Consider the following 12,461-nt stretch of genomic DNA (forward strand, 5'->3'; position numbering starts at 1 on the left):
GAATTGTTATATATATATATATATATATATATACGTAAATGCTTGTCTTGCACTAGCTCTGAGATGTGCCACGCATTACTTAATCACGTTGAAAGGTCACGTGTGTTTCGGTTCAAAAATGTAGAGTAGGGCGAAAAACTCCATCTCATTTTCTCCACCAAATTCAAAACCGTCCGACATCGTTGTTTTACCTTTTATTTATTTATTCTCGTTAATGTCGTTTGACTTAGTCTTTACACGTTTGCTTTGTAAACACTAGGTCGGTACTTTCACCTACGGAATGTGTGGCGCATCCCAGAACTAGTGCAAGACAAGCATTTTTGCTTAAAAATATATATGTTCCCCAGGGTTCTGTTCTTAGGCCTCTTCTCTTCATCATCTACATGCTCCCATTAGGTAACATCATCCGTTACCATGGCTTCAAATTCCACTGCTATGCAGATGACACCCAACTATACATCCATTCTCAACGCAATGCTCCTTTCCCAACGCTTTCCATATCAGCTTGTATTGATGAAATAAATGCTTGGATCAAACTTAACACAGATAAAACAGATTAACTTCTTATTGGTTCACCTAAAACTACATCCCGTGTCTGTGTTGGCAATATCAATATTGCTGGAGTCTTGTTCAATCTTCCACTATTTAAAAAAACCTGGGTATAATCTTTGATTCCTCTCTTTCCTTCCTTCCTCACATCTCCTCGCTCACTAAGTCTGCCTTCTTCCAACTTCTTAATATTGCACGCCTACGTCCATTTCTTAAAATCATTGATGCTGAGACTCTAGTTCACACTTTTTATCACCTCGCGGCGTGACTACTGCAATTCTCTTTTCTATGGCTTACCGCACACTTAGATCTTCCGATACCGATCTGTTGACGATCCCACGGCTCAAACTGTCATCGTTTGGTAGGGCATTTTGTACCGCTGCCCCAACTCTCTGGAATTCTATTCCCCAACATATCCGTGACCTCTCATCACAACACGACTTTAAAAAACACTTTAAAACATATCTTTTTGTCACTTGTTTCTCTGAACTCTGACTCTAGGTTCTGATTTCTATATGTACCTCTTTCTCTTATGTTACCCTTCACTGTTTATATGTATCGTTTCTATGTCATGTTTCCTTGTCATGTGTATTTGTACACTTTGTAAAGCGACCTTTCTGAAAAGTGCTATATAAAATAAACTTATTATTATTATTTATATAAATGTTTTTATTTTATTTTTATGACTGATGGTTTGGCTAGATAAGACCCTTATTCCTCTGCTGAGATTGTGTAGAGATCTTTGAAGCTGCATTAAAACTACAATTTGGACCTTCAAACCATTGGACCCCATTAAAGTCCACTATATGGAGAAAAATCCTGGAATGTTTTCCTCAAAAACCTTAACGACTGAAGAAAGAAAGACATAAACATCTTGGATGACATGGGGGTGAGTAAAGTGAACTACTCCTTTAAAATCATGTCATGAATGATACGTTTAACAACATTACTTCCTAAAATTAGATCAATGTTCTGTCTATCAACAATAAGGGTCGGTACAGAGAAAGATATTATACTCCCAGCCGGCTCATTTCTAGCCACCACAACCAATCAGGGGTGTTTCCCAAAAGCATTGTTAGGCAAGTATGGTTAAAAGTTCTGTCATTATCAGAATAGTTCAACAAGTCGTGTTTCCCCGAACCATAGTTCTAACGTACATTCGCAAGCAGCTTCACAGATTTGTGTGGTTGGAACGACAGCTCTCACCCTGTGGTTAGAAGCATTTGCGAAGAGTGCACATATGAGTATGTGATCTAGTAGGCCTAAGAAGGATCCTATGATTGAATATGAAAATAAAACAAAATAACTGAGTCCTCATGACTCCCATAAACCCATCTTGAATTATACTTTTGATTTCGTTGATGATTTCAAATAATCTCTATCTGTTTTATTCTAGGTGTCCACTCTTCCTGTAGAGAGGAGAACCGTGAAGTCCACTGTGCCAGAGGGAGCTGACAAACATGCTGAATGTCTGCTGGTCAGACAGGTAAGTGTGCGTGCGTGTATGCGTGTGGATTTGGTTGTAATCCCAAATAAAAGAGTAGTGCAGAAATACAGATGGAGAAAGGAGGGTAACTGTGTACAGTCTACATTTTAACTCTAAACATCACACTTTTAAAACTGCTAATCACTCTAATTTCCTGTTTTCATTACAGTTCATTACATATTTTCTTTCCACATAATTGGTGTTTCAAACCACGATATCATTTTAATATGCAATGAGAACATTTGGGTTAATCACAGAAACACAACAGCAAGATCTTCTTTTAGTTTAGTACTTTTTAACAATCATTTAATTCAGTAGCAAATAAAGCAAGATACTGTACATGTTTCAAGTCACCATTGTTTCTGAATTTAAAGAGTTACAGTAACACAAGATACAGCTCCCACAGTAGAAAATAAACGTACAGTAACTAACATACGTATTTAATATAAGATCCATAATGGTTGCAATAATATCTGTCCAGTGTTATCAAAGGGTGTGATGAAGATATGACATGTTACGAACCCCTAATCAAACACCCATTAAAAGGGGTAAGCAACGTGCTTCATCTCGTTTCATTCTCGTCTTATATACTCAACCTGGAGAACCATTAGAGCAATGGGGCACAGGTGCGCAGGGGTGGAGTGGTTTTCAGATTTTTTTTTCCTGCTGATCTCCAGCAACCTCCCTGTAGTGCCCACACACCCCGCACTTTGAGAACCACTGATATAGACTATAACAGGAGAAGAGCTACTGTAGAACCCACGTAAACATCAAATGTTGCAACGCCAGCAAAATAGTGAAGAAATTCCATTTGCACCCTCCTGTAGCAGGACAGCTCCAAATCCAATCGCACTGGTATCCACCTCAAGCCACATCCAGGGCCGACAGGATGGGCACACTACAGACGAGAGATTCTGCAGACAAAAATGCCTGTTGGCACTCATTAGTCCAAATAAAACAAACTACACTATACTATAGCGACTACACTAGAGACACTATTTTGCAGAAGCACCGATAATAAGCAAACATCCCCAAAAATCTATGCAACTCCCGCCTGGTAGTAGGTACGAGGATATGCAAGAACAATGGATGTACCGGACCATTTCCTACCTGCTTTCCCAGATATGTGACAAAAGTTTAAGCAAATTCATGTTTCTTAAGATTTAACGTTAGGGATGCAGCACCTAAAATGGCAAAACACCTAATGTAAGGTTGAAATATGTTCAGCCCATGTAGATGAATAAATTACTATGTCATCCAAGTAAATACTGAAATTAGGAACCATACCTCGAACCATAGACTTTAATCTTTGGAACGTCACCGGTGAGTTTCACAGCCCGAATGCCATCCGTGTATTTTGAAGAAATGTGTCAGGTACGAACACCGAAATTTCAGAAGTGTGCTCTATTAAAAGCACCTGCCAGTAACTCTTCAGCAGATCTATCTTCGTAATGTATTTCGGCACTCTGAGATTATCAATACAGTCTTCAATACAAGGCAGAGGAAAAGCATCATGCACGGTGACAGAATTAACTTTTCTAAAAGCAGTACAAAAGTGATTTTGCAATAAAAAAAATGGTGAAAACCATTTTGCAATAGATTCTTCACTTCACTTCACATTTAATTTCTTCTCTCTTACCTGCGGGGCAATGGTAGGCATGTTGCTTCATTGCTAATGCACCACTGACCTTGATGTGGTGGCAAACACAGTTATATCACTGAATTAGAGACAAACATTTCCAATTGTATTTAATGAGGTTTATTTTCTTGCAAGAAAAGGCCAGCAGTCATACAGTCACAAAGAGTGGCTGCAGAGTGTGACAGTGAAGGGAGGGTTTCCTTCCTCCTTTATAGTCTTGACTCCCAGAATGTTATCTTTCTAGGCCAATTGATGGTATTTTCAACCATATGTGGAACATTCTTAGACTTCATCATATTTTATTTTTGAGCCCTCCTGTCATGTACCGACGCTCTAGAATAAGCTTTGTGTGTGCTCTTTTACAGTCATATGATGGTTACACACATCTTAAAGATAAAATTTCTTCGACAATGTCATGCTGGATGACAGATGTCAGCTAAACGTCATTAAAAAGATTTGTAAAACTTCCACCTGCTTAGTTACATCTTGTCGCTGTTCACTCAGTAGATAAGACAGTTGAGAAGAAAGCAGTTTTTCAACCAACCCCCATTTTCCATTGCTACTACAGAGTGGGGGAGAAGGATGGAGGCAGATGTTATTTGGCCTCTGCAACCTGAGAACGCTGAGCACGTTTATTCTGGATTACTTCCCTCAAATCCTGTTTCTTTTCCTCGAATTGTGTCTTTTCTGCGCTCTACTCTTCAGAGGAGGAGACAGTTGTAAGACAAACAATAAGACAGTTGATGTCTGCTAGGCTCACCAGAGATGCCTCTTCGTTGCCACCATCGCCACCATTGATCAGCTGATCGCGTCAGCTTTTTGATAGGTGGCATTGAGAGTCAAATCTATAGTGCGACGCTTATCTACTGCCTCAGGGGGGAGACCCTAACCCTGGTCCAGGTCTTTCAGCAGATCGGCCTGTTAAGTCTGCAACACAGAGATTGTGTGCAGGACCGCCACGGCCTGACCCCTGGCCCCTCCAGGGACTCTTTAATTTTAGTGCTCTTAGATTTGAGTGCAGCTTTCGACACAATTGACCATGCCATTTTGTTGACACGCCTTGAACTTGATGTTGGCATCTGAGGAAGTGCCCTTAGTTGTATTAAATAAAATAAAATCACTGGTAGAGCATTTTCAGTTGGTATTGGAGACCCAAATATATCTGCCTTTGAAGCGCAATGACAAGGAAGGCTTAGAAACCTTGCTTGTCTGCTTAGCTGATATGATGTCCTAAAGATTTTTACACTTAAGTGCAAGTAAAACGGAAGTCATTGTATTTTGGCACTCTATGGGTAAAGATAAAATGGATCAAATAAATTTTAATGTTGGGATTCTGAACTCCTACATTAAACCAGCTGTCAAAAAGGTGGGTGTTATTCTGGATTCCACCCTTAAACTCAATAAGACTAGTTTTTTTCACTTGAAACTTTTGTCCAGAGTTAAGCCCTTTTTATCTTCCAAAGATCCTGAAAGAGTTACACATGCTTTAGATTTATCTCGCTTGGATTATTGTTATTCTCTATATTATGGAATATCCCAGTTGACTATGACAAGGCTTCAGATGGTTCGAAACGCTGTAGCTAGATTTTTAACTGGAGTTCGTAAGCGAGAACATATTACTCCAATTTTAATTGCTCTAAATTGGTTGCCAGTGCGTTACAGAATTGAACTCAAAATACTACTTTTCATTTTAAAATCCCAAAATGGCCTGGCGTCTTCCTAGTTCCTACCTGCCTGACCTTTTTCATTTGAACACGGCAGTCAGATATCTGCGTTCCACAAGCGGAAACATTCTTTCCCAGCGCAGATCAAAGTTGAAGTTGTGAGAGGATCATGCGTTTGCAGTCATTGGATCTAGGCAATGGAATAATCTCTCGCTATCCCTAAAAGATTAAAGTTAACGTAAAGTCATATCTTTTTACCCCAGCATTTAACTCATCTTAACTATGTTCTGTTTCTATTTTGTGTCTCTCTTTTTATATATTTTAGATTTGTCCTGTACAGCATAGTGGTCAACTATACACTGTGAAAAATAAAAAGTTAGTTCAACTAAAATTTTCAAGGCAACCGACTGCACAACATTTTTGAGTTGAAGATATCAACTTAATTTTTTACGTTTTGAAGAACTACAATTATTAAGTTGCGTCAGCTAAGTTTTTCAAGTTCTGACAACTAAGTTTTTTTAATTCAAATTACTGGAACTTTCAAGTCTGTAAAAGCTTACTATTTTGAGTTCAGATTACCATCCCCTGTAATAACTTAATATTTTGAGTTTAAATTACCCAACCCAACAATAATTATATTGAGCTTAGCTGTTCAAAATAAGCTAGCTTCTAACCGATTAGCTAGTGGGGGATTTTGTATTGCCATAAACGACTCGCCTGGTTATGATTTATCGATTTTGTTTCCCGCAATGAAATATAATACAAATACCAAATGCATATAACAGTTACATATTCATATGATTAGCTTACCCGTTAGAAGGAATGTTTCTCTTCGACAAAGAACCCTCGAAGGAAACCCCATCGCAGCCGGTTGCCATGACAAATTTCAAATGAGCATGCACAGATAAGTTGACCTTACTCTAACTGGGTGTCAACTACAACTTCAGAATAAAATCAACTCAATTTATAACATAAGATTAACTTTTCCTCAGAAACGTCTGAAAGATAGTTCAAGTTCCAACTAGCAATTTTATTGTCAGTGAATGCAAAAATCTTAGTATGGTGAACAATTTTGAGTTGTCGTTTTTACAGTGTAGTTTTGTTTATTTGTGCTACAGTATATACATGAATGAATGAATGAATGAATGACCCTCTGCCGCATTCACTCTGCCTTTTAAACGTGATGTTATATGCAGTGGTTTGGTCGGCTGAGTGGGAGCCTTCAACATCGATGCCTCCCCTAACGAGAGATAGCTGGCTAGCGTCTCTTCTACAGGTGGCATTGACTCATACCCATGCATTCCCTCTACCCTTGCATAATTTGCATGCTGAAATAGATTAATGTGGGAACAATATGGTTTCTTCCAAGATCTTTCCACCTCAGCATGCAGATCAGAAACAGAAGGCTCGTGAGAGCTGGATAAAAATCACATAAAGATTTTGTCCGGATAAAAATCGCTCGTTCAACCTGCCACTAGCAATCTCACATCTCTCACGCCTCCAGAGCAGATTCAATCTGTCTGTGACGTAGGACCTCAAGCAACTCATCATATGCATGCTCCTTTCCCAAGCAAATAAAGCACAGATCGTGTAAATCATCTGGTTTCAGATAATGCAGACATGTATGTACACACTTCCTGAAACTTTTTTTCTACAATAACTGCCTTCAACATGTCCCAAACAAGCGCTCCTGAAGAGAAGGAAAAGATTCACTTGTACTAAAAGCGTCCTTTTATACTCTGGTTGCACCGTTAGTGACATCACAGGCTGTCACCAGTCGATGTATTGACATGCTTTAGACACTGGTGGTCACGATTGAATCGTTCCCCATTGTGTCCTAGGAAGCAGTACGAGTTCCCATTCGAAAAGGAAACACAAATTTATTTTCTCTCCCTTATGTTGTTTGAAACCCATCAGACTTACATTAATCTTTAGAAGAACTAAAATTGTGACTAGTGAATGCATGAATGTCCATGCAACCAAAGCATTCATGCATGTTTGAGCTTCGGTTTGCCGCTGACAGTTGTGAAATTGTAAATCTTTTGGGGAGTTTTTATTTAGAAAACGTTTAACCTAAAGCTTTTTTACCTCAAAAATCTTTGATATGTTGGTGGTCATTCACTTAACTCAGAAAATTACACATTTAACATTCTGTAGAGCTTTTTGACTTGAAGGAAAAAATAACTGACTCAGTGAATGCTTTTTTTGTCATTTAGCTCTTACAGTAGGAACCTCTGTCTCCATATAACTGTATTTTTTTTCTATAGGCTTGTCAATACTTCAACTCCCAGCTGCATGTGATCCAGTATAAATATGAAGAGTATGCAGGGGACTACCGCATGCTGCCCAGGTACAGCTCGATTACCAAACATTCCAACAGCATCGTTTTCTTGCTATCAAACCATTTGTCTTGAAATTATAGAAGCATATTTTTACCACAGCAGAGTAAGAAATATTATTTAACAATAATGAGAATTATTATTTCATTATAACAGTCATAATAATAAGAAACTTTGTTTACACTTTATGTTAAGGTGACGTCTTTGTCTTTATTATGTGCTTGTTTTCATCTGGAAAGTGTAATGTTTGTCACATCTGCAGTATGTCTCTTAGATGATTCCTATCAGATGTTAAATTGACATATAGTAAAGGATTTAGATTTTGAATGTATGTAAGCTGCTTTTAAAAGATGTTTATCAAATGTTTGGACACAACAGATGCTTTAGATGAAGCACTTTAACAGACACCTTTGGCAGATAAAGATTTTTCAAATATTAATAATATTTTAAAACAAAACTATATCCAGGGCTACCAACTCTCACAGTGTGAGATTAAGTGTGAGACTCACACAATTGACACTGTTCCCACACATCCATTTTCTCATGCAGTTAAAAAAACAAGAACGCACTGACAGTGACAGACAAGACAGAGTAGGTTACTTTTTATACCAAATTCAAATGATAAATACCATTTTGGTGCTCTTAAATATGGCATGACAGATCGCTGTAGCATTTTAGTTCAAGCGGCACGAGAACCGATCTGTGCTCCTCTTTATTACTAGTTATAAGACCAAATAAGCATGAATGAACATCAGACAGTATGTGAAAGATACAGTACAGCTTACTAAAATGTATCATGTCTCATGTAATCGTTCAATGAGAAAGACATGAATAATACAACTTGTGAACAATGTCACGTAAAGCCATTCAATGACCATATAGGATGTTAGTTAGTAAGAACAAATAACTTTAGAAAAGAACATTTGGCTAAATAGATGCACTTTATTACATTTTTATTATATTTTTACTCTTATATCATTTAAAAAAATAAATAAATATATATATATATATATATATTATAAATACCACATTATATTAATTGTATAAGAATGAGTTTTTAATTTGAACCTTTAATAATAATACCAGCTGACCGGTTTCTATGTATGTTTACAGCATTAGTTGACAGAGATGTGAAGGCCATACTATACCAAATATTTAGCCAAATGAATCAATATTGAATCAAGAACTAAATCAAATCACAAGCCAATGAATCAAATCACCCCTCTGATCTTCAAAATGTTCTGAGCATAAACTTTTTAAAATCTTCATATTTTCTGGTTGTTCCTTTTTAAAATCTTCATATTTTGAGCAGTTCCTGCTCATCACAGTCACCTCAGTTTTAAAAGAACGTGCTCCTCGCTGAAGTCAATTTCAAAGTTCCCTCTCCTCTCTGCTTCGATTCGTTTTCTACTATTTTCCCCACATATTCCTGTCACGAGTGCTGTGAACACGGACAGGCGAAGACTTACTCGAACTCAAACTCCTATATTCACTGTGAAACACCCGTTCAGTGCCATTGTGCTATTGCTTCAAAAGGACTAGCCCATAATGCATTGTGTAGCTATTACACTAAAGGCCATTGCACACTGACTACGAAATTTGCGCACGTAAAAAAAAAAATTCGACCTCACGTTATGTCAATCACGCTTGCACACTGCCTCCAAAACTATCGTCCATCATTATAAAAAAAAATCGGATCGGGTTCGATTTTCTGCGTTTTCAGCATCTGTAGTATGCAGTTTGAATGGCGTTCAGAACCACCGAATTACGAATACGAAAAAACGAATACGAAGATTTCGGACTCAGTGTGCAAGGGCCTTAAGAATAATGACAGAAATCAACAGATGAAGTCTTGAGTTCTGAGAACTAGAAGAGAGAGGCTCATTCCAGTAAAGCTGGAATCATCATGAAGCAGTTGTCTGCAAAAAGTCTCAAGAGCAAAGATCCATTAAGTAAATTCTAGGGGCAGATGGTAGCACAGCCCGGGAGCAGGCGATATCAGCAACAGGTAGGCTGAGTGGAAAGCTGGAAGAACCGGGAAGGGACAGGCAAGATCCATGATCAGACTCAGAGCAGGCAAGGAATATCCGAGGGAACAGTTAGCTTGAGATGGGGAGATGAAACAGCCGGACAGATAAAGACAGAACTGGACGGATCGGCTAAGAGAAATGGCCTTAGTTGTTTCATTAGATTGGACCAGACATTGCCCAGTGGTGATTTGTGAATAGGCAGATCCTTTGTGATGTCCTTCAGAAGCCTGTAGCTCTGTTCACAATGCCAGCGAAACATAAATCCCATCCATTTTCAATGGAGAGATGGTGACTTCCAGGAGAATCGAGAGACAGCGACAGGCTTGTCCAGCAACTTAAGAAAGTTAAGAAATATTTCACTTTATGCAAATAGAGAGAGACTTTAATGAGCAAGATACCAATAGCAGTGCAGACTGTGTCAGTGGAGCTCACCCATCACCATCTCGAGTGCAGGCAAGACAGGACAGAGGATTTCTGGAGAGATTTCATATGATTTATCTGGAACCACATATGGATATATTAAATTAATGATGAGTGGACAAGAAACTGAGTGCAGTCTTAGTCAGTTTGATTCATACGTTGATAGTTCTTGCTGATTATATGTTTTTAGCAACACAGTTCATATTTAAAACAGATTCCTCTGCATAGTGTTCATTATTAGGGACAAGAAAACTGATTGTTTGCCAAATTTGAATGACATTTTGAACATTTTTGGCAGCATGAGGGAGTTTAAATTGTATATTGAGTGTTTATCTGGTTTAATATCTAGTTTATATAACAATATTTTCCAACAGCAGAATTTAAATGTTTAGCAACAAGAAAACTTATTCCTTCTCAAATTAGAATATCTTAGTTTAACCAGCAGTATATATCAACTGTGATCGAATTTTCTAACAATATGTCCAGACTTGCTGTCTACCAATAACATGAGAGTAGAGAAACTGGTGACATGCAGCGCCAAAGTTGCTGGCCAGACAGTGATGTAGGTTGAAAGAAAAATGTGTGTGGTGTGTGTCTGTGCTGCATAAACCGCCACACTGTCTCTACCACCCAGGACAGACACAAAGGGCTCTGGTTTACAAGAGCACTCAGACAGGCAGCAGAAAGGACACCTGTATGTGGGGTCCTGGCAGAATAAAGCTTACTGAAAGGGGTGATAAACACCACTTGATGTGGAAAATACTACCTCTTTGAGGAGAGGAGGATTTATTGGTGCACTAATGCTTGATGGTTTTGTGTGTGTGCTTGCATGCGTGCGTGTTTGTGTGTGTGTGTGTGTGTGTGTGTGTGGGGGGGGCTTTTAAATATCATCTTGCTAAGATATATTATTGGTAGATATAGAGTGACAACTGATATTTACATGCATTTTATGTAAGTAATTTGATTTACATTACAAGTTATCCGATTTTCACCTTAACTTTAGGCCATATAAATACCAACAACATCACCAAATTTCATACTTTTGGTCAGTTTGGGCCTCAGAATAAACAGTTTTCTCCCTACTCAAATATGAGCTCCATATTCTCAATATATTATATGAAATGAGCCATATAAGCCTGATATATCAAAAAAAAATTACCTGTTAGCTTATTAGCATGCATATTACTATGATATTGGCTGTTTATTAGTACTTATAAAGCACATATGCATGCCTTATTCTGCATGACCATATTCTACATCCCTTAATCATGTCCAACACCTGAACTTAACAACAACCTTACTAACTATTAATAAGCAGTAATTCTGAGTTTGAGGTAAATATCGTTGTTAATAGTGAGTTAATAGTGATGATTGGACCCTAATCCAAAGTGTGACCAATATTTTGTTCATACTACCTTGCTTGATGCTTGATGGTTTTGTGTGTGTGTGTGCGTGTGTGTGTGGGGGGGTGGGGGGGGGGAGGTGTGGTTTGGTTTGGTTCAGGTATTCCCCATGTTGTGGGGATGTTTTTTTAGTCCCTATGAGGAAAAAAGCTTATAAATCATACCAAGTGATGGGTTTTTTCCCCCCTGTGATGGGTAGGTTTAGGGTTAGGGGATATAATGTACAGTTTGTACAGTATAAAAATCATTATGTCTATGGAAAGTTCCCATAAAACATGGAAATTCAACATCAGAAGGTAACAATAAATATAATCAACTGTTGTCTTCTGCTGTTAATAATATATAAATGAACATTGTTAATTAAACGTTATCAGCAGCACCACAAATCCAAAACCAAACTGCTGGTGGAAGTGAAGACGGTCTCTTTCCTTCTCTTCTTGTCCTGATCATGGTGGATGACAGTGATTCTGTTCTTTCTCCATAATTCCTCTCTGCCACAGGAAGCTGTATAAAGCAGAGAAGTTGCCCTCACACTCTTTTGAGATTGACCATGAAGATGTAGACAAAGATGAGGTCAGTATGGTGCATCAAGAAGGCCAGTAATATGTTTGGACACACTTGACCAAATGTTTGTTTCTCATAATCTCAAATCCTGGTACTTAAAATTGATATGTAATATGAATATATTTTCTGTCCAAATTTACTTAAAGTGTGGTTATTTTATTTTATTTATTTTGTAAATTCAGTATCATTAAAAGTATTGAATACAATTAAAAAGTCTTATATTAATAGAATCATTTTTTTTTTTAAGTTATAATTTTAATTTCGGTTTTTGGACAAGTGCATCGAGAATTTTTGGTTTCGGTCCAGAATTTTCGGTTCGGTGCATCCCTACTCAAATGGCCTCCATAGTCACAAGATCTCAATAGGA

At 37.9% G+C, this 12,461-nt stretch overlaps 1 protein-coding gene across 4 annotated transcripts in view; it reads left to right on the top strand.

The window, feature by feature from the left end:
- The window catches only part of dock10 (dedicator of cytokinesis 10), a 165,164-nt gene that overhangs the window by 104,861 nt on the left and 47,842 nt on the right, over positions 1 to 12,461 (top strand). For all 4 annotated transcript variants that reach the window (XM_077207559.1, XM_077207558.1, XM_077207561.1 and 1 more), the window contains exons 3-5: positions 1,946 to 2,035; positions 7,606 to 7,688; positions 12,031 to 12,103. In XM_077207559.1, coding sequence (XP_077063674.1) covers positions 1,946 to 2,035; positions 7,606 to 7,688; positions 12,031 to 12,103 — 246 coding nt within the window. The remainder of the gene's footprint in view (positions 1 to 1,945; positions 2,036 to 7,605; positions 7,689 to 12,030; positions 12,104 to 12,461) is intronic.

Source organism: Siphateles boraxobius, unplaced genomic scaffold (assembly GCF_051911475.1).
Source record: "Siphateles boraxobius isolate OS27281-9 unplaced genomic scaffold, OSU_SipBor_1 6, whole genome shotgun sequence".
Taxonomy (NCBI): domain Eukaryota; kingdom Metazoa; phylum Chordata; class Actinopteri; order Cypriniformes; family Leuciscidae; genus Siphateles; species Siphateles boraxobius.